The sequence below is a fragment of the Oncorhynchus keta genome, chromosome 35 (genome assembly GCF_023373465.1).
Source record: "Oncorhynchus keta strain PuntledgeMale-10-30-2019 chromosome 35, Oket_V2, whole genome shotgun sequence".
NCBI lineage: Eukaryota > Metazoa > Chordata > Actinopteri > Salmoniformes > Salmonidae > Oncorhynchus > Oncorhynchus keta.
In genome coordinates this window covers 5,301,101-5,328,036 of record NC_068455.1, presented here as the reverse complement: position 1 = coordinate 5,328,036, position 26,936 = coordinate 5,301,101, and the positions used below count along the sequence as shown (strand labels likewise).

General features: G+C 44.9%; 1 protein-coding gene and 2 long non-coding RNA genes across 6 annotated transcripts; 1 reads left to right on the top strand and 2 right to left on the bottom strand.

The window, feature by feature from the left end:
- The first annotated feature begins 4,846 nt into the window (after positions 1 to 4,846).
- Positions 4,847 to 5,183, top strand: LOC127915749 (uncharacterized). Its single transcript, XR_008091957.1, has 2 exons — positions 4,847 to 5,011; positions 5,117 to 5,183. It is a non-coding gene; the product is annotated as an uncharacterized LOC127915749 (long non-coding RNA).
- Positions 5,184 to 6,881: 1,698 nt separating this feature from the next.
- LOC118375204 (arginase-2, mitochondrial-like) lies at positions 6,882 to 26,149 on the bottom strand. Of its 4 annotated transcripts, none has more exons than XM_052496162.1 (8): positions 25,920 to 26,147; positions 25,743 to 25,815; positions 19,649 to 19,823; positions 18,464 to 18,623; positions 16,130 to 16,224; positions 11,070 to 11,174; positions 10,590 to 10,726; positions 6,882 to 7,178 (listed from the first exon to the last, which is right to left on the bottom strand). In XM_052496162.1, the coding sequence occupies exons 1-8, from the start codon at positions 26,028 to 26,030 to the stop codon at positions 6,991 to 6,993; spliced, it is 1,044 nt and encodes a 347-aa protein (XP_052352122.1). In that variant the 5' UTR covers positions 26,031 to 26,147; the 3' UTR covers positions 6,882 to 6,990. The 4 variants fall into 4 exon arrangements, with proteins under 4 accessions (XP_052352122.1, XP_052352123.1, XP_052352124.1 ...); XM_052496163.1 differs by lacking the exon at positions 6,882 to 7,178 and adding an exon at positions 8,924 to 9,281 and having other exon boundaries at positions 25,920 to 26,149; XM_052496164.1 differs by lacking the exon at positions 6,882 to 7,178 and adding an exon at positions 9,945 to 10,165 and having other exon boundaries at positions 25,920 to 26,149.
- On the bottom strand, positions 7,509 to 8,275 carry LOC127915748 (uncharacterized). Its single transcript, XR_008091955.1, has 3 exons — positions 8,254 to 8,275; positions 8,030 to 8,125; positions 7,509 to 7,932 (listed from the first exon to the last, which is right to left on the bottom strand). It is a non-coding gene; the product is annotated as an uncharacterized LOC127915748 (long non-coding RNA).
- Positions 26,150 to 26,936: the final 787 nt, after the last annotated feature.

Sequence of the window (26,936 nt, the reverse complement as noted above, 5' to 3'; positions counted from 1 at the left end):
CTCCTCTCCTCTCTCCTCTCCCTGTTCTCTCCTCTCCCTGTCCTCTTCCCTGTCCTATCCTGTTCTCTCTCTTCTCTTCTCTCTCGTCCTGTCTCCCCTGTCCACATATACCTCACTATGCTGTTCCTGACCTGAGCTAAACCACTAAACTCTTGTAATATATCCCTGGGCCTGGGGGAGTGCTCATGAGGACACAGCACGGTTTTCTTGACTGAAGATAAGGAACAGTGTGAGAAAGAATGATCGTTTCTGTTCTTCAGGACGGGAGTGTAACCCGAGCCGTGTTTCAATCCAGGATGTATGGACCGGACCGAACCGAACCCAGGAACGTTATATTAATACTGGACATGGATCTGATACAGACTTGTTAATGTACAATACGCTGTCGTCTGATCCAGGAGTGAACTCCCCTTGGTTCTGTTCACACTTTATCATGAAGACGTTTCTGCAGTTGTTTATTTACTGCTGTGTAGGATGGATTTTTTGTGTGTGTGTGTTTTTGTCTCAGGTCTGAGCGTTAAAAGGCCTCAAATCAATCCTACCCACGCTCCTTTACTCTTAGTCTCGACATAGAACTCTACTGCTGTAGGGCCCTTCCGAGTGGCGCAGTGGTCTAAGGCTCTGCATCGCAGAGTGCCACTAGAGATTCTGGGTTCGAGTCCAGACTTTGTCGCAGCCGGCCGCGACCGGAAGACCCCATGGGACGGCGCACAATTGGCCCAGTGTCGTCCGGGTTAAGGGAGGGTTTGGCCGGCAGGGATGTCCTTGTCCCATCGCGCACTAGCGACTCCTGTTGTGGGCCCGGGCGCAATGCACGCTGACACGGTCGCCGACACACTGGTGAGGTTGGCTTCCGGCTTAAGTGTGGGCGTTGTGGCTGGGTCGTGTTTCCCAGGATGCACGGCTCTCGAACCTTATCCACTCCCGAGTCCGTACGGGAGTTGCAGCGATGAGACAAGACTGTAACTACCAATTGGGGAGAAAAAAAGGAGGTAAAATATGTATATATATATATAACACTACTGCTTATGCTGTTGTTATGACAACACCTTGAGAACCGAGCAGTTGAAGGATTCATCTCATGCTAACTTTGTCTTTCATTGAAATGCATGAAATTAAAAATATGCATTCTCCACTAATGAATTCCCTCTATAGAAATACCCATTGACATGTACTAACAATAACAGAAAGTAATGAATTGATATAAATGTGGTTTCTAAATGTATTTTTGTGTGGTGTTTTTATCTTTGGTATGGTCTCTCTGTGGCCAAAGCTGAGAAGTTGAAAGAAGGAGTGGTTAGGGACTGAGGAGGAGGGGTTAGGGACTGAGGAGGAGGGGTTAGGGACTGAGGAGGAGGGGCTAGGGACAGAAATAACTAAAACATTCAGCATCGTTTTGAGGTTTTCAAAGGGCAATAGTCCAACTTAACCTGTGCCAAAATAATAGGAAAACTAATTAAGCATGAACGTGTGATTTTAAAGTCATGTGTTTTATATTATTGAAATGTAGTATTTAAGCTAAGCTAACCATTACATTACACAATCTGCAATATTAAAGCTAAGCTAACCATTACATTACACAATCTGCAATATTAAAGCTAACCATTACATTACACAATCTATCTGCAATATTTAAGCTAAGCTAACCATTACATTGCACAATCTGCAATATTTAAGCTAAGCTAACCATTACATTACACAATCTATCTGCAATATTTAAGCTAAGCTAACCATTACATTACACAATCTATCTGCAATATTAAAGCTAAGCTAACCATTACATTACACAATCTGCAATATTAAAGCTAAGCTAACCATTACATTACACAATCTGCAATATTAAAGCTAACCATTACATTACACAATCTGCAATATTAAAGCTAACCATTACATTACACAATCTATCTGCAATATTTAAGCTAAGCTAACCATTACATTGCACAATCTGCAATATTTAAGCTAAGCTAACCATTACATTACACAATCTATCTGCAATATTTAAGCTAAGCTAACCATTACATTACACAATCTATCTGCAATATTAAAGCTAAGCTAACCATTACATTACACAATCTGCAATATTAAAGCTAAGCTAACCATTACATTACACAATCTATCTGCAATATTTAAGCTAAGCTAACCATTACATTACACAATCTATCTGCAATATTTAAGCTAAGCTAACCATTACATTACACAATCTATCTGCAATATTTAAGCTAAGCTAACATTACATTACACAATCTGCAATATTAAAGCTAAGCTAACCATTACATTACACAATCTGCAATATTAAAGCTAAGCTAACCATTACATTACACAATCTATCTGCAATATTAAAGCTAAGCTAACCATTACATTACACAATCTATCTGCAATATTAAAGCTAAGCTAACCATTACATTACACAATATATCTGCAATATTAAAGCTAAGCTAACCATTACATTACACTATCTATCTGCAATATTAAAGCTAAGCTAACCATTACACTACAATCTATCTGCAATATCAAAGCTAATCTACCCCTTACATGTGTCTGACGGACAGCCCACTACAGCATGTCTCTGATTGACAGCCCACTACAGCATGTCTCTGATAGACAGCCCACTACAGCATGTCTCTGATAGACAGCCCACTACAGCATGTCTCTGATAGACAGCTCACTACAGCATGTCTCTGATAGACAGCCCACTACAGCATGTCTCTGATAGACAGCCCACTACAGCATGTCTCTGATAGACAGCCCACTACAGCATGTCTCTGATAGACAGCCCACTACAGCATGTCTCTGATAGACAGCCCACTACAGCATGTCTCTGATAGACAGCCCACTACAGCATGTCTCTGATAGACAGCCCACTACAGCATGTCTCTGATAGACAGCCCACTACAGCATTTCTCTGATAGACAGCCCACTGCAGCATGTCTCTGATAGACAGCCCACTACAGCATGTCTCTGATAGACAGCCCACTACAGCATGTCTCTGATAGACAGCCCACTACAGCATGTCTCTGATTGACAGCCCACTACAGCATGTCTCTGATAGACAGCCCACTACAGCATGTCTCTGATAGACAGCCCACTACAGCATTTCTCTGATAGACAGCCCACTACAGCATGTCTCTGATAGACAGCCCACTACAGCATGTCTCTGATAGACAGCCCACTACAGCATGTCTCTGATAGACAGCTCACTACAGCATGTCTCTGATAGACAGCCCACTACAGCATGTCTCTGATAGACAGCCCACTACAGCATGCCTCTGATAGACAGCCCACTACAGCATGTCTCTGATAGACAGCCCACTGCAGCATGTCTCTGATAGACAGCCCACTACAGCATGTCTCTGATAGACTGCCCACTACAGCATGTCTCTGATAGACTGCCCACTACAGCATGTCTCTGATAGACAGCCCACTACAGCATGTCTCTGATTGACAGCCCAGTACAGCATGTCTCTGATAGACAGCCCAGTACAGCATGTCTCTGATAGACAGCCCACTACAGCATGTCTCTGATAGACAGCCCACTACAGCATGTCTCTGATAGACAGCCCACTACAGCATGTCTCTGATAGACAGCCCACTACAGCATGTCTCTGATAGACAGCCCACTACAGCATGTCTCTTCAAAAGTCCCCCAGGCCACTAGGGGCGCCGTCTCTGGATGAGCATTTTCTTGTTTGCCTATGGCGGAATACAGCTCATTCAATGCTGTCTTCGTGCCAGCCTCTGACTGTGGTGGTATGTAAAACTGCTACAAAGAATACAGATGAAAACTCTCTCGGTAGGTAGTGTGGTCTACAGCTTATCATGAGAAACTCTCCCTCGGGCGAGCAATAGATGCGGAGGTCATCAGTTCACCCACACCGCATCTCACAAAGGCAGTTGGCACCAAAAAGGACAAATGTCCATTGCTCGTGTTTCTTGGCCCAAGTAAGTCTCTTCTTATTGGTGTCCTTTGAGTAGTGGTTTCTTTGCAGCAATTAGACCATGAAGGCCTGATTCACACAATCTCCTCTGAACAGTTGATGTTGAGATGTGTCTGTTACTTGAACTCTGTGAAGCATTTATTTGGGCTGCAATTTCTGAGGTTGGTAACTCTAATGAACGTATTCTCTGCAGCAGAGGTAACTCTGGGTCTTCCATTCCTGTGGCGGTCCTCATGAGAGGCAGTTTCATCACAGTGCTTGATGAAACTTTCAAAGTTCTTGAAATGTTCCGTATTGACTGACCTTCATGTCTTAAAGTAATGATGGACTGTCATTTCTCTTTGCTTATTTGAGCTGTTCTTGTCATAATATGGACTTAGCCCTATTTTGGTAAAAGACCATCTCCTGTATACCACCCCGACCTTGTCACAACACAACGGATTGAGGAAAGAAATTCCACTAATTATTTTAAGAAAGGCACACCTGTTAATTGAAATGCATTCCAGGTGACTACCTCATGAAGCTGGTTGAGAGAATGCCAAGAGTGTGCAAAGCTGTCATCAAGGCAAAAAGGGTGGCTACTTTGAAGAATCTTAAATATATTTGCTGTGGTTTGTTGAGATGCAAAACACATTTCCCCGAAAGGGACACAATACAGAAATGATTATTATTCAGCTGAAGGGCTAGAATGGAGGCACACAGATGGCTCTCTCCCTATTGACAATAGACCTTGATGCAAGACTAAAACCAACTAGACTTGCTCTGCCACATGTCTCAATGGAGACCACAAAGCAAAACACACAGACTGATTTCATTGTGGAAGACTAATTATATATATATTTAGTGGGCACGTCAAAAAAGGCATTTGTTATAATTAGTAAATAAGTTATTTCACTCAGCATTTACCATACAGCCTTTACATACACTCATTTTAACTTATTAAAAATTAACTGGTCATTTAATACAGTGAATACCCCAACATGGATTCATAAGTCATTATTAACTACTACAAATACCCCGACATGGATTCATAAGTCATTATTAACTACTACAAATACCCCGACATGGATTCATAAGTCATTATTAACTACTACAAATACCAACATAAGTCATTAACTACTACAAATACCCCATCATAAGTCATTATTAACTACTACAAATACCCCGACATGGATTCATAGTCATTATTAACTACTACAAATGCCCCATCATAAGTCATTAACTACTACAAATACCCCATCATAATAGTTAATATTAACTACTACAAATACCCCATCATAATAGTTAATATTAACTACTACAAATACCCCAACATCAGTCATTATTAACTACTACAAATACCCCACCATCATAGTCATTATTAACTACTACAAAACACAATCATTCTAGACAAAAACAAATTATATCAAACCCCACATCTGATCCTAGAGTGCAAACGCATCGCTACGGCAACTCAACTGGCACAGCCACTCGCTCGAGGTATTTGTGTTTCCAAACCACATGATGGTCACATTAGTATTATCATTTTATTTCGTTACAACCCTGTTTTATTGCAGAGATTCAGGATCCAGTCATGAGCAATACTGAGTTTTAATGATCACCCCCTGTGGGACATACCACTGATCACCCCCTGTGGGACATACCACTGATCACCCCCTGTGGGACATACCACTGATCACCCCCTGTGGGGCATACCACTGATCACCCCCTGTGGGGCATACCACTGATCACCCCCTGTGGGGCATACCACTGATCACCCCCTGTGGGGCATACCACTGATCACCCCCTGTGGGGCATACCACTGATCACCCCCTGTGGGGCATACCACTGATCACCCCCTGTGGGGCATACCACTGATCACCCCCTGTGGGGCATACCACTGATCACCCCCTGTGGGGCATACCACTGATCACCCCCTGTGGGGCATACCACTGATCACCCCCTGTGGGACATACCACTGATCACCCCCTGTGGGGCATACCACTGATCACCCCCTGTGGGGCATACCACTGATCACCGCCTGTGGGGCATACCACTGATCACCGCCTGTGGGGCATACCACTGATCACCCCCTGTGGGGCATACCACTGATCACCCCCTGTGGGGCATACCACTGATTACTGCCTGTGGGGCATACCACTGATCACTGCCTGTGGGGCATACCACTGATCACTGCCTGTGGGGCATACCACTGATCACCCCCTGTGGGGCATACCACTGATCACCCCCTGTGGGGCATACCACTGATTACTGCCTGTGGGGCATACCACTGATCACTGCCTGTGGGGCATACCACTGATCACTGCCTGTGGGGCATACCACTGATCACCCCCTGTGGGGCATACCACTGATCACCCCCTGTGGGGCATACCACTGATCACCCCCTGTGGGGCATACCACTGATCACCCCCTATGGGGCATACCACTGATCACCCCCTGTGGGGCATACCACTGATCACCCCCTGTGGGGCATACCACTGATCACCCCCTGTGGGGCATACCACTGATCACCGCCTGTGGGGCATACCACTGATCACATCGAATACAGTCAACATTTAAATAGTGGGGCTAGGGAGACTGTCCTGTCAAGGCCAGAGCGACCAGCTGTTGATCACATCAATTACAGTTTAAATTTTATACGTGGGCTTTTAATAGCCTGGGTTACCAGTCTATTTGAACTCCTATTTTGCCAGTCTTGTCATGGCAAACAGTTGACATGAAAACACAGATCTGGGCCCAGGCTAAAGCTTTTCACGCCATCTTAGTAAGTTAGCGATGTAATCCTTGAACAGGGCTTTCCAAGTTCAGTCATGATGGTTTGACTGACTGTTGAACAGGTTGCCATACAGTACACACACACACACACACACACACACACACACACACACACACACACACACACACACAGAAGATGCAACTAAATGCCTTGAAACAATTCAACTACAGTTTCAGTGCATCTGTTCTGTATGTAAAGTCTTTTTTTATTTTTAAAAAATTCAGGAATGCCAATATGTTAAGTCTTTTGAGTTCTAGAATGTGGTTCTAGAATGTGGTTCTAGAGTCGAAGCTGTTCCGTGTCGTCTTTGAGTGTTTGCGACTCCTGGGTGATGGGACCTCCCTCGCGGGTCTGGCCCAGGGATGATGCGATGACGTCCACCGCCATGGAAGCGGTGCTCGCCACCGCCTCACGACTCGCCCCCAGGGCTGGGTTGACCTCAACAAGGTCCATCACCGACAACAACCCTGGAGATTAGACAAAAACACAATCTATTAGTTTCAGTTCCTTTTATTTTTTTTATATATTTTTTTTAGAATGTTGCAGACAGAAAATGTACTTCAAAGAATCTTACATATTGAAATGTTCTTATCGTACCAACAGCATAACTATATAAACCACTCATGCAATGCAATAACTTTTCTCATCCTACCAAGAGTCTTGCATAGCTTGGAGGAAAAGTTTAAGTTTAATGACAGACCTTCCCCCATAATTTCTTATAAATGTATCATTACAGTGTTCCTGTGTTGTGGATCATTATAGCCCTAACACACCTGTGTTGTGGATCATTCTAGCCCTAACATACCTGTGTTGTGGATCATTATAGCCCTAACATACCTGTGTTGTGAATCATTATAGCCCTAACATACCTGTGTTGTGGATCATTATAGCCCTAACATACCTGTGTTGTGGATCATTATAGCCCTAACATACCTGTGTTGTGGATCATTATAGCCCTAACATACCTGTGTTGTGGATCATTATAGCCCTAACATACCTGTGTTATGGATCATTATAGCCCTAACATACCTGTGTTGTGGATCATTATAGCCCTAACATACCTGTGTTGTGGATCATTATAGCCCTAACATACCTGTGTTGTGGATCATTATAGTCCTAACATACCTGTGTTATGGATCATTATAGCCCTAACATACCTGTGTTGTGGATCATTATAGCCCTAACATACCTGTGTTGTGGATCATTATAGCCCTAACATACCTGTGTTATGGATCATTATAGCCCCTAACATACCTGTGTTATGGATCATTATAGCCCTAACATACCTGTGTTGTGGATCATTATAGCCCTAACATACCTGTGTTGTGGATCATTATAGCCCTAACATACCTGTGTTGTGAATCATTATAGCCCTAACATACCTGTGTTGTGAATCATTATAGCCCTAACATACCTGTGTTGTGGATCATTATAGCCCTAACATACCTGTGTTGTGGATCATTATAGCCCTAACATACCTGTGTTATGGATCATTATAGCCCTAACATACCTGTGTTGTGGATCATTATAGCCCTAACATACCTGTGTTGTGAATCATTATAGCCCTAACATACCTGTGTTGTGGATCATTTTAGCCCTAACATACCTGTGTTGTGGATCATTATAGCCCTAACATACCTGTGTTGTGGATCATTATAGCCCTAACATACCTGTGTTATGGATCATTATAGCCCTAACATACCTGTGTTATGGATCATTATAGCCCTAACATACCTGTGTTGTGGATCATTATAGCCCTAACATACCTGTGTTGTGGATCATTATAGCCCTAACATACCTGTGTTGTGGATCATTATAGCCCTAACATACCTGTGTTGTGGATCATTATAGCCCTAACATACCTGTGTTGTGGATCATTATAGCCCTAACATACCTGTGTTGTGGATCATTATAGCCCTAACATACCTGTGTTGTGGATCATTATAGCCCTAACATACCTGTGTTGTGGATCATTATAGCCCTAACATACCTGTGTTGTGGATCATTATAGCCCTAACATACCTGTGTTGTGGATCATTATAGCCCTAACATACCTGTGTTGTGGATCATTATAGCCCTAACATACCTGTGTTATGGATCATTATAGCCCTAACATACCTGTGTTGTGGATCATTATAGCCCTAACATACCTGTGTTGTGGATCATTATAGCGTGCCCTAACATACCTGTGTTATGGATCATTATAGCCCTAACATACCTGTGTTGTGGATCATTATAGCCCTAACATACCTGTGTTGTGGATCATTATAGCCCTAACATACCTGTGTTGTGGATCATTATAGCCCTAACATACCTGTGTTGTGGATCATTATAGCCCTAACATACCTGTGTTATGGATCATTATAGCCCTAACATACCTGTGTTGTGGATCATTATAGCCCTAACATACCTGTGTTGTGGATCATTATAGCCCTAACATACCTGTGTTGTGGATCATTATAGCCCTAACATACCTGTGTTGTGGATCATTATAGTCCTAACATACCTGTGTTGTGGATCATTATAGCCCTAACATACCTGTGTTGTGGATCATTATAGCCCTAACATACCTGTGTTGTGGATCATTATAGCCCTAACATACCTGTGTTATGGATCATTATAGCCCTAACATACCTGTGTTGTGGATCATTATAGCCCTAACATACCTGTGGATCATTATAGTGGATCATTATAGCCCTAACATACCTGTGTTATGGATCATTATAGCCCTAACATACCTGTGTTGTGGATCATTATAGCATGCCCTAACATACCTGTGTTGTGGATCATTATAGCCCTAACATACCTGTGTTGTGGATCATTCTAGCCCTAACATACCTGTGTTATGGATCATTATAGCCCTAACATACCTGTGTTGTGGATCATTATAGCCCTAACATACCTGTGTTATGGATCATTATAGCCCTAACATACCTGTGTTGTGGATCATTATAGCCCTAACATACCTGTGTTATGGATCATTATAGCCCTAACATACCTGTGTTGTGGATCATTATAGCGTGCCCTAACATACCTGTGTTGTGGATCATTATAGCGTGCCCTAACATACCTGTGTTATGGATCATTATAGCCCTAACATACCTGTGTTGTGGATCATTATAGCCCCAACATACCTGTGTTGTGGATCATTATAGCCCTAGCATACCTGTGTTGTGGATCATTATAGCCCTAACATACCTGTGTTGTGGATCATTATAGCCCTAACATACCTGTGTTATGGATCATTATAGCCCTAACATACCTGTGTTGTGGATCATTATAGCCCTAACATACCTGTGTTGTGGATCATTATAGCCCTAACATACCTGTGTTGTGGATCATTATAGCCCTAACATACCTGTGTTGTGGATCATTATAGTCCTAACATACCTGTGTTGTGGATCATTATAGCCCTAACATACCTGTGTTGTGGATCATTATAGCCCTAACATACCTGTGTTGTGGATCATTATAGCCCTAACATACCTGTGTTGTGGATCATTATAGCCCTAACATACCTGTGTTGTGGATCATTATAGCCCTAACATACCTGTGTTGTGGATCATTATAGCCCTAACATACCTGTGTTGTGGATCATTATAGCATGCCCTAACATACCTGTGTTGTGGATCATTATAGCATGCCCTAACATACCTGTGTTGTGGATCATTCTAGCCCTAACATACCTGTGTTGTGGATCATTCTAGCCCTAACATACCTGTGTTGTGGATCATTATAGCCCTAACATACCTGTGTTATGGATCATTATAGCCCTAACATACCTGTGTTATGGATCATTATAGCCCTAACATACCTGTGTTGTGGATCATTATAGCCCTAACATACCTGTGTTGTGGATCATTATAGCCCTAACATACCTGTGTTGTGAATCTCCTCTGTGATCCAGATTCCTTCTCTGTAGGTCAGTCCTCCGTTTACTGGTGTTCCTGTGGCCGGGGCCAAAGACGGGTCCATCGCGTCAATGTCAAAACTCAGATGGATCGGCCGCTGCTTCCTGTTGGACAAGAGAATAAGACAATAAGTGTTCAGAATACAGTTCAGTGAATCAATCCACTTTCAACTCAAATTCATCTGTCGCCTGAACACACTCCAACCAGTCGCCTGAACACACTCCAACCAGTCGCCAGAACACACTCCAACCAGTCGCCAGAACACACTCCAACCAGTCGCCAGAACACACTCCAACCAGTCGCCAGAACACACTTCAACCTGTCTCCTGAACACATCTATGGGGCCTAATGTAATTGACACAACGAAAGGCTCAAAGTCAGTCGTACAGTAAGCTGCTTAGTTAGTTTATAACATCACTCCTTAATCTTTAACAGTAATTCAATGACCTTGACAAGAGGTGGTCGAAAGTGACTTCCATGACTCTCTGGATGCCGAGCCTGTCGATGTCTCTCATTGTGAAGTACTGGACACCCAAGTCTTTCAGGATGTCGCTGTGAGGAGAGAGGAGAGTAGAATGTCACGAGGAGATGTCTGGAAGTGTATTTTAAAAACAGGTGGAATGATGTGGACAGTTGCATTTTTTCAATTCACTTTTAGGTAATTTAGCAGACACTCTTATCCAGATCAACAACCATCAGGCTACCGGTGTGTACTGCGTGACCACTTTGGCCAATCAGAAGGAGAAAAAAAACGAATTCACTGTGTCTGCCTTGAGGATGCTCATAAAACTCCACAGACCTCTCTCTCTCTCTCTCTCTCTCCCCTCTCTGCTCGCTCTTGCACAGAGGAACCCAGAACGATATGTGACCACTTGGTTAAGGCAACACCGTTTTGCCTAGGACACCCAAACCAGTGCCAACCGCTAAGTCCAAGGAGCCTGGCCGGCTCTGGAAGTTGCTGTAGCCCTGCCTGGGATGGTTAGCCTACATTGTCTATTGGTTGAGACACAGGGCCCGTTCTAGCTTGGTATGTCAGGGTGGGAAACTGGAAATGTAAATTGGGCCAATTTAGAGTTAGTAAGGCTTTTGTACTGAACAAAGGTATAAATGCAACATGCAACGGTTCATAAGGAAATCAGTCAATTGAAATTAATTCATTAGGCCCTAATCTATGGATTTCACATGACTGGGAATACAGATATGCATCTGTTGGTCACAGAGACACTACATGTGGACACCTGCTCGTCGAACATCTCATTCTAAAATCATGGGCATTAATATGGAGTTGGTCCTCCCCCTTTTCTGCTATAACAGCCTCCACTCTTCTGGGAAGGCTTTCTAATAGATGGGTGTTGAGGTCAGGGCTCTGTGCAGGCCAGTCAAGTTCTTCCACACCGATCTCGACAAACCATTTCTGTATTGACCTCACTTTGTGCAAGGAATCATTGTCATGCTGAAACTGGAAAGGGCCTTCCCTGAACTGGTGCCACACATTTGGAAGCACAGAATGGTCTAGAATGTACGCTGTACGCTGAAGCATTAAGATTACCCTTCACTGGAACTAAGGGGCCTGAACCATGAAAAACAGCTCCAGACCATTATTCCTCCTCCACCAAACTTTACAGTTGGCACTGTGCATTCAGGCAGGTAAAGTTCTCCAGGCATCCGCCAAACCCAGATTCGTCAGAGTGCCAGACGGTGAAGCGTGATTCATCACTCCAGATCCTGGCACTGTCCAATCAGCAACTTGCTGCCCAATCAGCAACTTTTACTTAAAAATTACATTTTATCAAGATCTGTTTGCCTATGCCGAATAGTCATATTATTATTAATATTATTATTATAAATAGAAGAGTATCACTTCTCACAACGGTGCTCTTTTAGTAAAGTTAGATCAAAGCTGAATCAATGTCTTGCAAGATCACATAATTATTCATTCATACATTTTACATAATAGAACTGTATATACACTAAATACAAGAAAGGCTAATTGTCACGTTCTGACCTTAGTTCTTTTATTATGGAGTTGGACCCCCCCTTGCTGCTATAACAGCCTCCACTTTTCAGAGAAGTCATTTTATTATGTCTTTGTTTTAGTATGGTCAGGGCGTGAGTTGGGTGGGTTATCTATGTTCCTTTTTCTATGTTTTGGGATTTCTGTTTTTGGCCTGGTATGGTTCTCAGAGGCAGCTGTTTATCGTTGTCCCTGATTGAGAACCATATTTAGGTAACCTGGTTTCACTTTTGAGTTGTGGGTGATTGTTTCCTGTCGTGTGTCTGCTGCACCAGCCAGAACTGTTTCCTGTCGTGTGTCTGCTGCACCAGCCAGAACTGTTTCCTGTCGTGTGTCTGCTGCACCAGCCAGAACTGTTTCCTGTTGTGTCTGCTGCACCAGACAGAACTGTTTCCTGTTGTGTCTGCTGCACCAGCCAGAACTGTTTCCTGTTGTTTCTCTTTGTTATATTTTGTTATCTCCGTGTTCATTTGAATAAATATGAACACGTACCACGCTGCACCTTGGTCCTCACCTTCTTCCACCAACAACGGCCGTTACACTAATAGTTAACACCACCTGCTTACCAAACAGTCATTCGATAACATTTAAATGCCTATTCCCATGAAACTGATTGAGATCAATCAACTGATCTGGCATAGAGCAACACATGCAGATGCAATCTGGATAAGACAGGAATAATTATCACTCCGTTTGGACGATAAAACATTAGGAATTATCATTCACGATTGACAGTGATGATGGCCTATTTTGAAAAGAGGTAGCCTATGCCTAACCTGGTGTTTGAGGGTATGAAACATTTTAATTTCTCTTTAGACAATAGCCTGTTGCATCTTTCAAATCATATTCTATATTCAATGGGGCGACAGGGTAGCCTAGTGGTTAGAGCGTTGGACTAGTAACTGGAAGGTTGCAAGTTCAAATCCCCGAGCTGACAAGGTACAAATCTGTCGTTCTGCCCCTGAAAAGGCAGTTTACCCACTGTTCCTAGGCCGTCATTGAAAATAAGAATTTGTTCTTAACTGACTTGCCTAGTAAAATAAAGGTCAAATTAAAGACTACATCTGTCATATTCTACAATGATAGGTTTATACATCTGTCATATTCTACAACGATAGACTACATCTGTCATATTCTATAACGATAGACTACATCTGTCATATTCTATAACGATAGACTACATCTGTCATATTCTATAACGATAGACTACATCTGTCATATTCTACAACGATAGACTACATCTGTCATATTCTATAACGATAGACTACATCTGTCATATTCTACAACGATAGACTACATCTGTCATATTCTACAACGATAGACTACATCTGTCATATTCTATAACGATAGACTACATCTGTCATATTCTACAACGATAGACTACATCTGTCATATTCTACAACGATAGACTACATCTGTCATATTCTATAACGATAGACTACATCTGTCATATTCTATAACGATAGACTACATCTGTCATATTCTATAATGATAGGCTATTCAATAGACTACATCTGCCGGTATAAACTTTGCCGAAATGATGATGTCATTCACATTTCGTTTGCGCTCTCTCACCTCAAAACAATAACTATACACCACTGCTTATAAGTTATAAGTTAAGTATAACTCTAAGAAATATAGGATGTGTCCAATAGATTAGATCCAGCTATGTATTTGGTTTGCTAACTTGCTAGCGAAGTGGCTATATGTCAAGATCAAGCTTCCTGGTGACAGCAGAGACATTCAAGCCCCTTCCTTGGACCGAGATTAGTTTGAATACCAGACTCTCTCGCTGAAGTTCCACTCCTTGCCAAAGATACTGGCTTTTGGATACGCGCTGGATTTACAGTAGAGTTGCTCATCGGTTGTTGGAAATAACATTAATATTTTCTATGACAACATGTGGAGCCTCAAATAGAATTAGATTTATAACAAAGTAAAACAACAAACATTTAGCTAGTTACTGCTAGTTACTGCTAGTTACTGCTAGTTGCAGCTAGTTGCAGCTAGTTGCAGCTAGTTACAGTGGGGAGAACAAGTATTTGATACACTGCCGATTTTGCAGGTTTTCCTACTTACAAATCATGTAGAGGTCTGTAATATTTATTATAGGTACAGTTAAACTGTGAGAGACGGAATCTAAAACAAAAAAACCAGAAAATCACATTGTATGATTTTTAAGTAATTGATTTGCATTTTATTGACCGTGACCAGCCTTTCAAAGCACTTCACGGCTACAGACATGAGTGCTTCAGGTCGGTAGTCATTTAGGCAGGTTACCTTCGCTTTCTTGGGCACAGGGACTATGGTGGTCAGGTTGAGACATGTAGGTATTACAGACTGTGTCAGGTTGAGACATGTAGGTATTACAGACTGGGTCAGGTTGAGACATGTAGGTATTACAGACTGGGTCAGGTTGAGACATGTAGGTATTACAGACTGGGTCAGGGAGAGGTTGAAAATGTCAGTATAGTAAAGGTGTTCTCGAGTATTTTTTGTCAGGTTGCACATGTGACATGCTGGTAGAAATGAGGTAAAACAGATTTAAGTTTCCCTGCATTAATGTCTCCGGCCACTAGGAGTGCCACTTCTGGATGAGCATTTTCTTGTTTGCTTATGGCCCTATACAGCTCGTTGATTGCAGTCTTAGTGCCAGCATCGGTCTGTGGTGGTAAATAGACGGCTACGAAAAATATATTTGAGAACTCTCTTGGTAGGTAGTGTGATCTACAGCTTATCATGAGGTAGTCTACCTCAGGCGAGCAATACATCGAGACTTACTTAATATTAGACGTCTCCACACCAGCTGTGATTTACCAATAGACACGCACCATCACCCCTCCGCATCCCTTGCCGGACGTGCCTGTTCTGTCCTGCCGATGCAGATCCCAGCTAACTGTACATTATCCATGTCGTCGTTCAGCCACGACTCGGTGAAACATAAGATATTACCGTTTTTAATGTCCGGTTGGTAGGATAGTCTTGAACGGAGCTCGTCCAGTTTATTCTCCAGTGATTGCACGTTGGCCAATAGGATGGACGGTAGAGGCCGGTTACCCACTTGCCGACGAATTCTCACAGAGATGGTATGAACATCTAGATACTGCCCAACCTTAGTATACTGTGGTGTGACAGTGGTATGTGGTTGAATGCACCAAGTTCAACTATAGATAGGTCGCTCTGGATAAGAGCGTCTGCTAACTTTTATGTATTTATTTCACCTTTATTTAACCAGGTAGGCAAGTTGAGAACAAGTTCTCATTTACAATTGCGACCCTGACCAAGATAAAGCAAAGCAGTTCGACACAAACAACAGAGAGTTACACATGGAGTAAAACAAACGTACAGTCAATAACACAGTAGAAAAATATGTCTATATACACACAATAATATACAAAATGACTAAAATGTCAAATGTAATGTGTTTTAACTGTGTTATAAATCGTAGTGTACAGAGTAGTGTACTTGGTAGTGTACAGAGTAGTGTACTTACTACTCTCCAGGGTCGACGTCTCTCAGGCCAATGTAGACCAGGTCCTTAGCCGACAGGAAGGGCTTCATCCAGCTGAACCCTGGCAGCTCTGGCATCTACAGACACAACAACAACAGGTCAGTATCAGAGGGAGAGCAGTAAGGCTGTAGGGAGAATATAGCCTGGTATCCAGATCTGTTAGTGCTGTAGAGCCAACTCTATGGTCACTGAGGCTGTAGGGAGAATATAGCCTGGTATCCAGATCTGTTAGTGCTGTAGAGCCAACTCTATGGTCACTGAGGCTGTAGGGAGAATATAGCCTGGTATCCAGATCTGTTAGTGCTGTATAGCCAACTCTATGGTCACTGAGGCAGTAGGGAGAATATAGCCTGGTATCCAGATCTGTTAGTGTTTTAGAGCCAACTCTATGGTCACTGAGGCTGTAGGGAGAATATAGCCTGGTATCCAGATCTGTTAGTGCTGTATAGCCAACTCTATGGTCACTAAGGCTGTAGGGAGAATATAGCCTGGTATCCAGATCTGTTAGTGCTGTATAGCCAACTCTATGGTCACTAAGGCTGTAGGGAGAATATAGCCTGGTAATCCAGATCTGTTTGTGTTGTAGAGCCAACTCTATGGTCACTGAGGCTGTAGGGAGAATATAGCCTGGTATCCAGATCTGTTAGTGCTGTATAGCCAACTCTATGGTCACTGAGGCTGTAGGGAGAATATAGCCTGGTATCCAGATCTGTTGTGCTGTATAGCCAACTCTATGGTCACTAAGGCTGTAGGGAGAATATATATGGTATCCAGATCTGTTAGTGTTACCAATATAGCCAACTCTATGGTCACTGAGGCTGTAGGGAGAATATAGCCTGGTATCCAGATCTGTTAGTGCTGTATAGCCAACTCTATGGTCACTGAGGTTGTAGGGAGAATATAGCCTGGTATCCAGATCTGTTAGTGTTGTAGAGCCAACTCTATGGTCACTGAGGCTGTAGGGAGAATATAGCCTGGTATCCAGATCTGTTAGTGCTGTATAGCCAACTCTATGGTCACTGAGGCGGGGGAGAATATAGCCTGGTATCCAGATCTGTTTGTGTTGTAGAGCCAACTCATGGTCACTGAGGCTGTAGGGAGAATTTACCTGGTATCCAGATCTGCAGTGCTGACACAAAGCCAACTCTATGGTCACTGAGGCTGTAGGAGAATATGCCTATATCCAGATCTACAAAATGACTAAAAGCCAACTCTATGGTCACTGAGGCTGTAGGGAGAATATAGCCTGGTATCCAGATCTGTTAGTGCTGTATAGCCAACTCTCCATGGTCACTGAGGCTGTAGGGAGAATATAGCCGACAGGAAGGGCTTCATCCAGATCTGTTGGTCTACAGACATAGCCAACTCTATGGTCACTGAGGCTGTAGGGAGAATATAGCCTGGTATCCAGATCTGTTAGTGCTGTATAGCCAACTCTATGGTCACTGAGGCTGTAGGGAGAATATAGCCTGGTATCCAGATCTGTTAGTGCTGTAGAGCCAACTCTATGGTCACTGAGGCTGTAGGGAGAATATAGCCTGGTATCCAGATCTGTTAGTGCTGTATAGCCAACTCTATGGTCACTGAGGCAGTAGGGAGAATATAGCCTGGTATCCAGATCTGTTCGTGCTGTATAGCCAAACTCTATGGTCACTGAGGCTGTAGGGAGAATATAGCCTGGTATCCAGATCTGTTAGTGTTTTAGAGCCAACTCTATGGTCACTGAGGCTGTAGGGAGAATATAGCCTGGTATCCAGATCTGTTAGTGCTGTATAGCCAACTCTATGGTCACTGAGGCAGTAGGGAGAATATAGCCTGGTATCCAGATCTGTTAGTGCTGTATAGCCAACTCTATGGTCACTGAGGTTGTAGGGAGAATATAACCTGGTATCCAGATCTGTTAGTGTTGTAGAGCCAACTCTATGGTCACTGAGGCTGTAGTGAGAACATAGCCTGGTATCCAGATTTGTTAGTGCTGTATAGCCAGGTTGCACATGTGGTCACTATGGTCACTGAGGCTGTAGTGATTATATAGCCTGGTATCCAGATCTGCTAGTGCTGTATTGCCAACTCTATTGTCACTGAGGCGGTAGGTAAAATATAGCCTGGTATCCAGATCTGCTAGTGCTGTATAGCCAACTCTATGGTCTCTGAGGCCACGGGGGGAGGACCACTTGGACATGACACCTTCATTTGAAACCCACAGACTTCCGGTGGCTACCCAGGCAACCAGAGACGTAAGCATGGCCTGGCGTTAGGGATCAGGACAGTGAGAAGTCCCAAGGCCATGTCTACCCAACTCCTCTGTCATCTTACCTTGTTCTGCAGCTCTTTCAGCATAAAGGCAACCGACTGTCCGTGCAGGTTCCCTGAGGGCGAGGTGAGGGGCGTGTTTATGTCGGCGTGGGCGTCGACCCAGATCAGACACAGGTCAGGACACTGCCGGGCGTGGCCTTCCACTGAACCAATGGCCAGGCTGCGGGGGGATCAGGAAGGGGTTAGAATCCAATCTCCATTATTAATAGATTTTAATTACCTGTAATACATTCTCCCCCCCCCCCCCCCCAGGGCAACGCTGACTGTTACACAACCCACAGACTGTGTTTATATTCAACCTTTATATAACCAGGCAAGTCAATTCAGAACAAATTCTTATTTTCAATGATGGCCTAGGTACAGTGGGTTAACTGCCTTGTTCAGGGGAACAGTGGGTTAACTGCCTTGCTCAGGGGAACAGTGGGTTAACTGCCTTGCTCAGGGGAACAGTGGGTTAACTGCCTTGCTCAGGGGAACAGTGGGTTAACTGCCTTGCTCAGGGGAACAGTGGGTTAACTGCCTTGCTCAGGGGACAGTGGGTTAACTGCCTTGCTCAGGGGGACTGCCTTGCTACAGTGGGTTAACTGCCTTGTTCAGGGAACAGTGGGTTAACTGCCTTGTTCAGGGGAACAGTGGGTTAACTGCCTTGTTCAGGGGACAGTGGGTTAACTGCCTTGTTCAGGGGGACAGTGGGTTAACTGCCTTGTTCAGGGGAACAGTGGGTTAACTGCCTTGTTCAGGGGAACAGTGGGTTAACTGCCTTGCTCAGGGGAACAGTGGGTTAACTGCCTTGCTCAGGGGAACAGTGGGTTAACTGCCTTGCTCAGGGGAACAGTGGGTTAACTGCCTTGCTCAGGGGAACAGTGGGTTAACTGCCTTGTTCAGGGGGCAGAACGACAGATTTTTACCTCGTCAGTTCGGGGATTCGACCTTTCAACCTTTTGGTTACAAGTCCAACGCTCTAACCACTAGGCTACCTGCCGCCCCTAACCCGGCCAAACCCTCCCCTAACCCGGCCAAACCCCCCCCAAACCCGTATGACGCTGGGTCAATGGTGTGCCGCCCCATTGTCTAAGGTCCTAAGCCTGCCTAATGCTTAATTTCCTAACACTGTCAATGTTGCTAAAATAACAATACCGTGTTGGTTCTCTGAGAACATGAAAGGGTTGTTGTTGTGGTATGTACCTGTGGTCTCCTCCCAGCATGACGGTAGTGTGTCCGGCTCCCACCGCGTTGCTGACGGCCCCTGACAGCAGTTTGTTAGCTCTGCCCACAGTGCGAGGGAAGGGGACGTGCATGTAGGGCTCGTCCTTCTCCAGATACTGGAAGCTCAGGTCTCCAAAGTCATGCACTGGGTAATCTGCACAAGGAAATAAGGTAAGGGTTCACTACGCACTGGCTTAATACGACAGCAAATGGATGAATTGGAGCATGAATGGTAATGTAGCAGGTGGCTTAGTGCAGCTGGAGGTACTGTGGCCCCGGATCCTGAGAGCTAGAAGTACTGTGGCCCCTGATCCTGAGAGCTAGAAGTACTGTGTCCCCAGATCCTGAGAGCTAGAAGTACTGTGGCCCCGGATCCTGAGAGCTAGAAGTACTGTGTCCCCAGATCCTGAGAGCAAGAAGTACTGTGTCCCCGGATCCTGAGAGATAGAAGTACTGTGTCCCCAGATCCTGAGAGATAGAAGTACTGTGGCCCCGGATCCTGAGAGCTAGAAGTACTGTGGCCCCGGATCCTGAGAGCTAGAAGTTCTGTGTCCCCAGATCCTGAGAGCTAGAAGTACTGTGGCCCCGGATCCTGAGAGCAAGAAGTACTGTGGCCCCAGATCCTGAGAGCAAGAAGTACTGTGTCCCCAGATCCTGCGAGGTAGAAGTACTGTGGCCCCAGATCCTGAGAGCAAGAAGTACTGTGGCCCCGGATCCTGAGAGCAAGAAGTACTGTGTCCCCAGATCCTGATCCTGAGAGCTAAAGTACTGTGGCCCCGGATCCTGAGAGCAAGAAGTACTGTGGCCCCTGATCCTGAGATCTAGAAGTACTGTGGCCCCAGATCCTGAGAGCAAGAAGTACTGTGTCCCCAGATCCTGAGAGCTAGAAGTACTGTGGCCCCAGATCCTGCGAGGTAGAAGTACTGTGGCCCCAGATCCTGAGAGCAAGAAGTACTGTGTCCCCAGATCCTGATCCTGAGAGTACTGTGGCCCCAGATCCTGAGAGCTCCCAGATGGCCCCAGATCCTGAGAGCAAGAAGTACTGTGGCCCCAGATCCTGAGAGCAAGAAGTACTGTGGCCCCAGATCCTGATCCTGAGAGCAAGAAGTACTGTGTCCCCAGATGAGAGCTAGAAGTACTGTGGCCCCAGATCCTGAGAGCTAGAAGTACTGTGTCCCCAGATCCTGAGAGCTAGAAGTACTGTGGCCCCAGATCCTAGCTAGAAGTACTGTGGCCCCAGATCCTGAGAGCTAGAAGTACTGTGGCCCCAGATCCTGAGAGCTAGAAGTACTGTGTCCCCAGATCCTGAGAGCTAGAAGTACTGTGGCCCCAGATCCTGAGAGCAAGAAGTACTGTGGCCCCAGATCCTGATCCTGAGAGCAAGAAGTACTGTGGCCCCGGATCCTGAGAGCAAGAAGTACTATGTCCCCAGATCCTGATCCTGAGAGCTAGAAGTACTGTGGCCCCAGATCCTGAGAGCTAGAAGTACTGTGGCCCCAGATCCTGAGAGCTAGAAGTACTGTGGCCCCAGATCCTGAGAGCTAGAAGTACTGTGGCCCCAGATCCTGAGAGCTAGAAGTACTGTGACCCCAGATCCTGAGAGCTAGAAGTACTGTGACCCCAGATCCTGAGAGCTAGAAGTACTGTGACCCCAGATCCTGAGAGCTAGAAGTACTGTGTCCCCAGATCCTGAGAGCTAGAAGTACTGTGGCCCCAGATCCTGAGAGCTAGAAGTACTGTGTCCCCAGATCCTGAGAGCTAGAAGTACTGTGTCCCCAGATCCTGAGAGCTAGAAGTACTGTGGCCCCAGATCCTGAGAGCTAGAAGTACTGTGGCCCCAGATCCAGATCCTGAGAGCTAGAAGTACTGTGGCCCCAGATCCTGATCCTGAGAGCTAGAAGTACTGTGGCCCCAGATCCTGATCCTGAGAGCTAGAAGTACTGTGGCCCCAGATCCTGATCCTGAGAGCTAGAAGTACTGTGTCCCCAGATCCTGAGAGCTAGAAGTACTGTGTCCCCAGATCCTGATCCTGAGAGCAAGAAGTACTGTGTCCCCAGATCCTGATCCTGAGAGCTAGAAGACTACATGCCCCAGATCCTGATCCTGAGAGCTAGACGTACTGTGACCCCAGATCCTGATCCTGAGAGCTAGAAGTATGTGGCCCCAGATCCTGATCCTGAGAGCTAGAAGTACTGTGGCCCCACCCCTGATCCTGAGAGCTAGAAGTACTGTGTCCCCAGATCCTGAGAGCTAGAAGTACTGTGTCCCCAGATCCTGAGAGCTAGAAGTACTGCGGCCCCAGATCCTGAGAGCTAGTAGTACTGTGACCCCAGATCCTGAGAGCTAGAAGTACTGTGACCCCAGATCCTGATCCTGAGAGCTAGTAGTACTGTGTCCCCAGATCCTGAGAGCTAGAAGTACTGTGGCCCCGGATCCTGAGAGTAAGAAGTACTGTGGCCCCAGATCCTGAGAGCTAGAAGTACTGTGGCCCCAGATCCATGAATGGCCTTGGCCAGTTCGTGCTCCAGTTTGTCACATTAAGCGTTAGGTAGACTACATGTCTTTGAGGCATTAGTTCAACTCTTTCTCCAGGCTCTGATGTCCAAACCCTCGAACCTGGCTCTCCTCACACACCCCTCTCCTATCATCTCTGATGTCCAAACCCTCGAACCTGGCTCTCCTCACACACCCCTCTCCTATCATCTCTGATGTCCAATCCCCTTTACCCTGGCTCTCGTCACACACCCCTCTCCTATCATCTCTGATGTCCAATCCCCTTTACCCTGGCTCTCCTCACACACCCCTCTCCTATCATCTCTGATGTCCAATCCCCTTTACCCTGGCTCTCCTCACACACCCCTCTCCTATCATCTCTGATGTCCAATCCCCTTTACCCTGGCTCTCCTCACACACCCCTCTCCTATCGTCTCTGATGTCCAATCCCCTTTACCCTGGCTCTCTCACACACCCCTCTCCTATCGTCTCTGATGTCCAATCCCCTTTACCCTGGCTCTCCTCACACACCCCTCTCCTATCATCTCTGATGTCCAATCCCCTTTACCCTGGCTCTCCTCACACACCCCTCTCCTATCGTCTCTGATGTCCAATCCCCTTTACCCTGGCTCTCCTCACACACCCCTCTCCTATCGTCTCTGATGTCCAATCCCCTTTACCCTGGCTCTCCTCACACACCCCTCTCCTATCGTCTCTGATGTCCAATCCCCTTTACCCTGGCTCTCCTCACACACCCCTCTCCTATCGTCTTTGATTGACGAGGTGGAGTCATTCAAGCCGTTTGCTGGAACCCGCTGTCTGTCTGGGCACTACTTTCCACGTGTCCCATTTCCCATGCGTGTCCTCTCAGGTTTCTCCTTGACCAGATCACCCTCTGATACCACGGCAACCGCAGAGTAAACAGAGGCATTTCTCCAGAAAGTGGGCTGCGCCGACGCTACTGGTATTGGCACCTCGGACTAATGACTTATGAGTTGAAGTAAACCAGAAATTTTGAGGCGCCACTTGTAGGTGACAATGTTCCATTTGATAGCGGTGTCGTGTCACTCTGCTGGTCGGGAGGGGACCAATCTGGTGCCCCCTTACCATCTAAGACAGGGGTGGAAAACTCCAGTCCTCAGGGGCCAGAGTTGTGTCACACCCCCCCCACACACACACACCCCCCCCACACACACACCCCCCACACACACCCCCACACACACACACACCCCACACACACACACAATTCTTAGAAAACACAGCTGATTAAACGAATTGCATTCTAAACTGAAGATCATGAATATTTGATTTTTTATGGAGTCAGGTGTGTTGACTGGGGCAAAAGTGTCACACCAATCAGGTCCCCTTGGGGACTGGAATTGCTCTCCCTGATCTAAGATCTCTCCCCGTGTTACCATCTTAGAGGCCTGGACAGGAATTGCTCTCCCTGATCTAAGAGCTCTCCCCGTGTTACCATCTTAGAGGCCTGGACAGGAATTGCTCTCCCTGATCTAAGAGCTCTCCCCGTGTTACCATCTTAGAGGCCTGGACAGGAATAGCTCTCCCTGATCTAAGAGCTCTCCCCGTGTTACCATCTTAGAGGCCTGGACAGGAATAACTCAACCCAGTGCCTCTCTGTTAATGTAATCATAATCTAATATGTTTTTGAACTTGACTCAATGTCAGTGATATTTAATGCAGTTGACAGGGCTAGAGTTTCCCTTCTTGGCAAGTGCACAATGTCTGATCATCTCAGCTATAAGGAGGATACAATTTATAGTCTCCCTGTTGCTAAAATGGCATCAGCAGAAGTAAGGCTATTTACTTTCCATACTTTTGTTTTGAATAAACTGCCTATTTTAGCAGTTTGAAGTCCACTTTTAGAGACAACTAAAATAGCACCATATGTACATGCTTGGGCACAGCAGGAGATGTCTATAGAAAGCTTTGGACTAGACTATAGGCCATACTCAATGATGAGTAAAATGGAACATTTCGTTCCCAGGGAGCTGCAAATTACAATGGAGGCGCATTCAGACTAGGCCTAACACTACACCTACAACTGGGCTAGATCAAAGGTTTTAGGCTAGTATCTTCATAAAATGATCGGGTTTCTTAAAGACTACGGGGAGGTTTGATGTCTTTACAAAAAGTATGTCAGCCGTCTCCATCCAACAAAGGGGAAAAAACGGCCATCTAAAGATCAGCTTCTCGTATTACACCGACTGCCGGCCACAGGAACCGTCGATTGCGTAACTGGCTAGAAACTGACAAGAAGCTCCGTTGTCCTGCCTCGAGCGCTCTCCAGCTGAGTGCTCAGGGACACAAACCGAGCTAAGATTACAGGGACATGACTTGCACATTCCAGAACTGAACCTCTACTTGAAGGGAACATCTTTATTATGAGATTGTGTGTGATAAATATCCACTCTGGGACATCCCAGTACTCTTTTTTTTTGTTTTGAATGAATTGATAATAATCTACTGGTTTAGAAGGGTAACCTAGTTGCCTGACGAAAAGAGTGCGTATTTTTGCTCAGACCGGTCCCCATTCTCGCCAGGCAGATGGGTTATCTGGCACATAAACACTGTTTCTAGACTAACCAACTAACTGACCAACAGTCTCACAATCAATTCGTGCATATATGTACAAAATGCATTTCAGCAAATTTCGTGCGTTTTTGTCTGGCTTAATTCGTGAGGCTGGGCTGAACTGATGCATTAACATGGCTCGTTTAACTGATAAATATCCGTTCAATTGGAGATTCCTAGCCTAGCCTGATAGGTTTCTCTTCATCACAATTAGGATCTGACCACATATGTTATGTATGACTTGATCATAATCCATTGGTTTAGAAGTGGCAGCATTTTGTCTGACGAAATGTGTGCCCCTCCTTGCTCAGATTTGTCAATGGTCGTTAAAAAAAAAAAGCCCGTGGTTTACTCTGGATTGGAACCCACAGTCTGGGTGTTTACTGTCACATGGAGCCGGCTGTGTGATGCAGTCTCGCAGTTACTCACCAAAAAAAAAAAACAGTTAGTTTCGTCTTTCAAGCATTCAAGGCAGCGATTAGGGCCCCTATTCAACTATGATAGGCAGAAGTGTACAAAGGGAATGCTGTAATGGGAGGAGAGAATTTGTTTTTCGGAGAAAGCTCTGTTCATGCCGGCCCCGGGAACGGTTGATTGCATAACTGACTGTACAGTGACGACAGCAGACTTGCCCATCCTTTGTCGCCCGTGTGACCAATAAAACCGTTCTTTTAATTACAAGAACGTTGTCCTTTTAGACAAAACAAAAAAGATGTGTTGATTGCCAGCTTTCAAGGTCTGAGCAATACCGGTGTTTGATTTCGTTGTTGTGACAATATTAGACAATACACACTTATGTTAAAGACTGCCGTAACACAGCCTATAGCCCAATGCTTCACTTCCGAGAACTGAATGACTCAGGGAAGCAGCTCTTGCATGAATCATTAACCTATTTTAGCGTTAGAATAAGTATTACCAGATCATTTTAGTTCAACAGTACATTTAGCAGTTTGTTTTTAACACATTAGTAAGATGTTCCATCACTTACCCAGATTTGAAAGCCTCTCGATCAGACCGGCATCCCTGATGGCTTTGGGTCCATGTTCCACCCCTCTTCTTTTCTAAAGAAAAATACTAAGTTCAATAATTCTGGTAAAAGAAATAACCTTATATAAATAGCCATATTAAAACGAATGGTTTCTAATAGGATGAGCTTTTTCCTTACCTGTCCTTTTGAGAATGGTGCTCCTAAAACAGCCACAGAATGCGCTCTGCTCTGACAGGTATTGTTGAGTTGAGTCCGTAGAAGACGACGCAGAGACCCTCTTAAAGCCATTTTAAAATCCTATTTCATTTATCAGTTGACTTCAAAATAATTTATAACAACCGTTGAGATTCAAAAGTGGATTCAAACGCTCTTCTTGTAGGATCCCACTCTGACGAGGGTGACGTTTTGATGTGAGCGCACGTCGGGGGGATGGTTTTAAGCTCTTATGATTTCATTAATATTAATGAGGGGGTGAATGGCGGCCAGGATTAAGAGCAAGATCAACTGAAATTTGTCTCTAAATACCTTGTAGAGTTTGAAAATATATTAACCCCATATCATATGCAAATTCACCCAATGGCACGCGTTAAATCTGAAAACACAATCATTAATTATGTGTCCTTATTCATAAATCCCGTTACCTCATGAAGGAAAACATGCGTCAATACTGTAAACGACGCCTTCGAACTAGCCAATGAGATGTATCCAATAGATGGGTTTGTTCCAAAGGCGTGTCTTGTGTTTCCAAAATGCACCCATTGGCCCGCAATTTCTAAGGGGCAGACATTTTTTAGATGTTCCTTTATTTAAATTGGCAAGTCAGTTAAGAACAAATTATTATTTACAATGACAGCCTAGGAACGTTGGACTAGTAACCGAAAGGTTGCAAGTTCATATCCCGAGTTGACAATCCCGAGTACAAATCTGTCGTTCTGCCCCTGAACAGGCAGTTAACCCACTGTTCCTAGGCCGTCATTGAAAATAAGAATTTGTTCTTAACTGACTTGCCTAGTTAAATAAAGGTAAATCAAACAGTGTGTTAACTGCCCTGTTCATGGGCAGAACGACTGGTTTTTACCTTGTCAGCTCTGGGATTCGACCATGCAACCTTTCGGTTACTAGTCCATCGCTCTAAGCTACCTGCCGCCCCGAAATTCCACATAGACAGAAAACCGTGGTTGACAAATGTGTTGC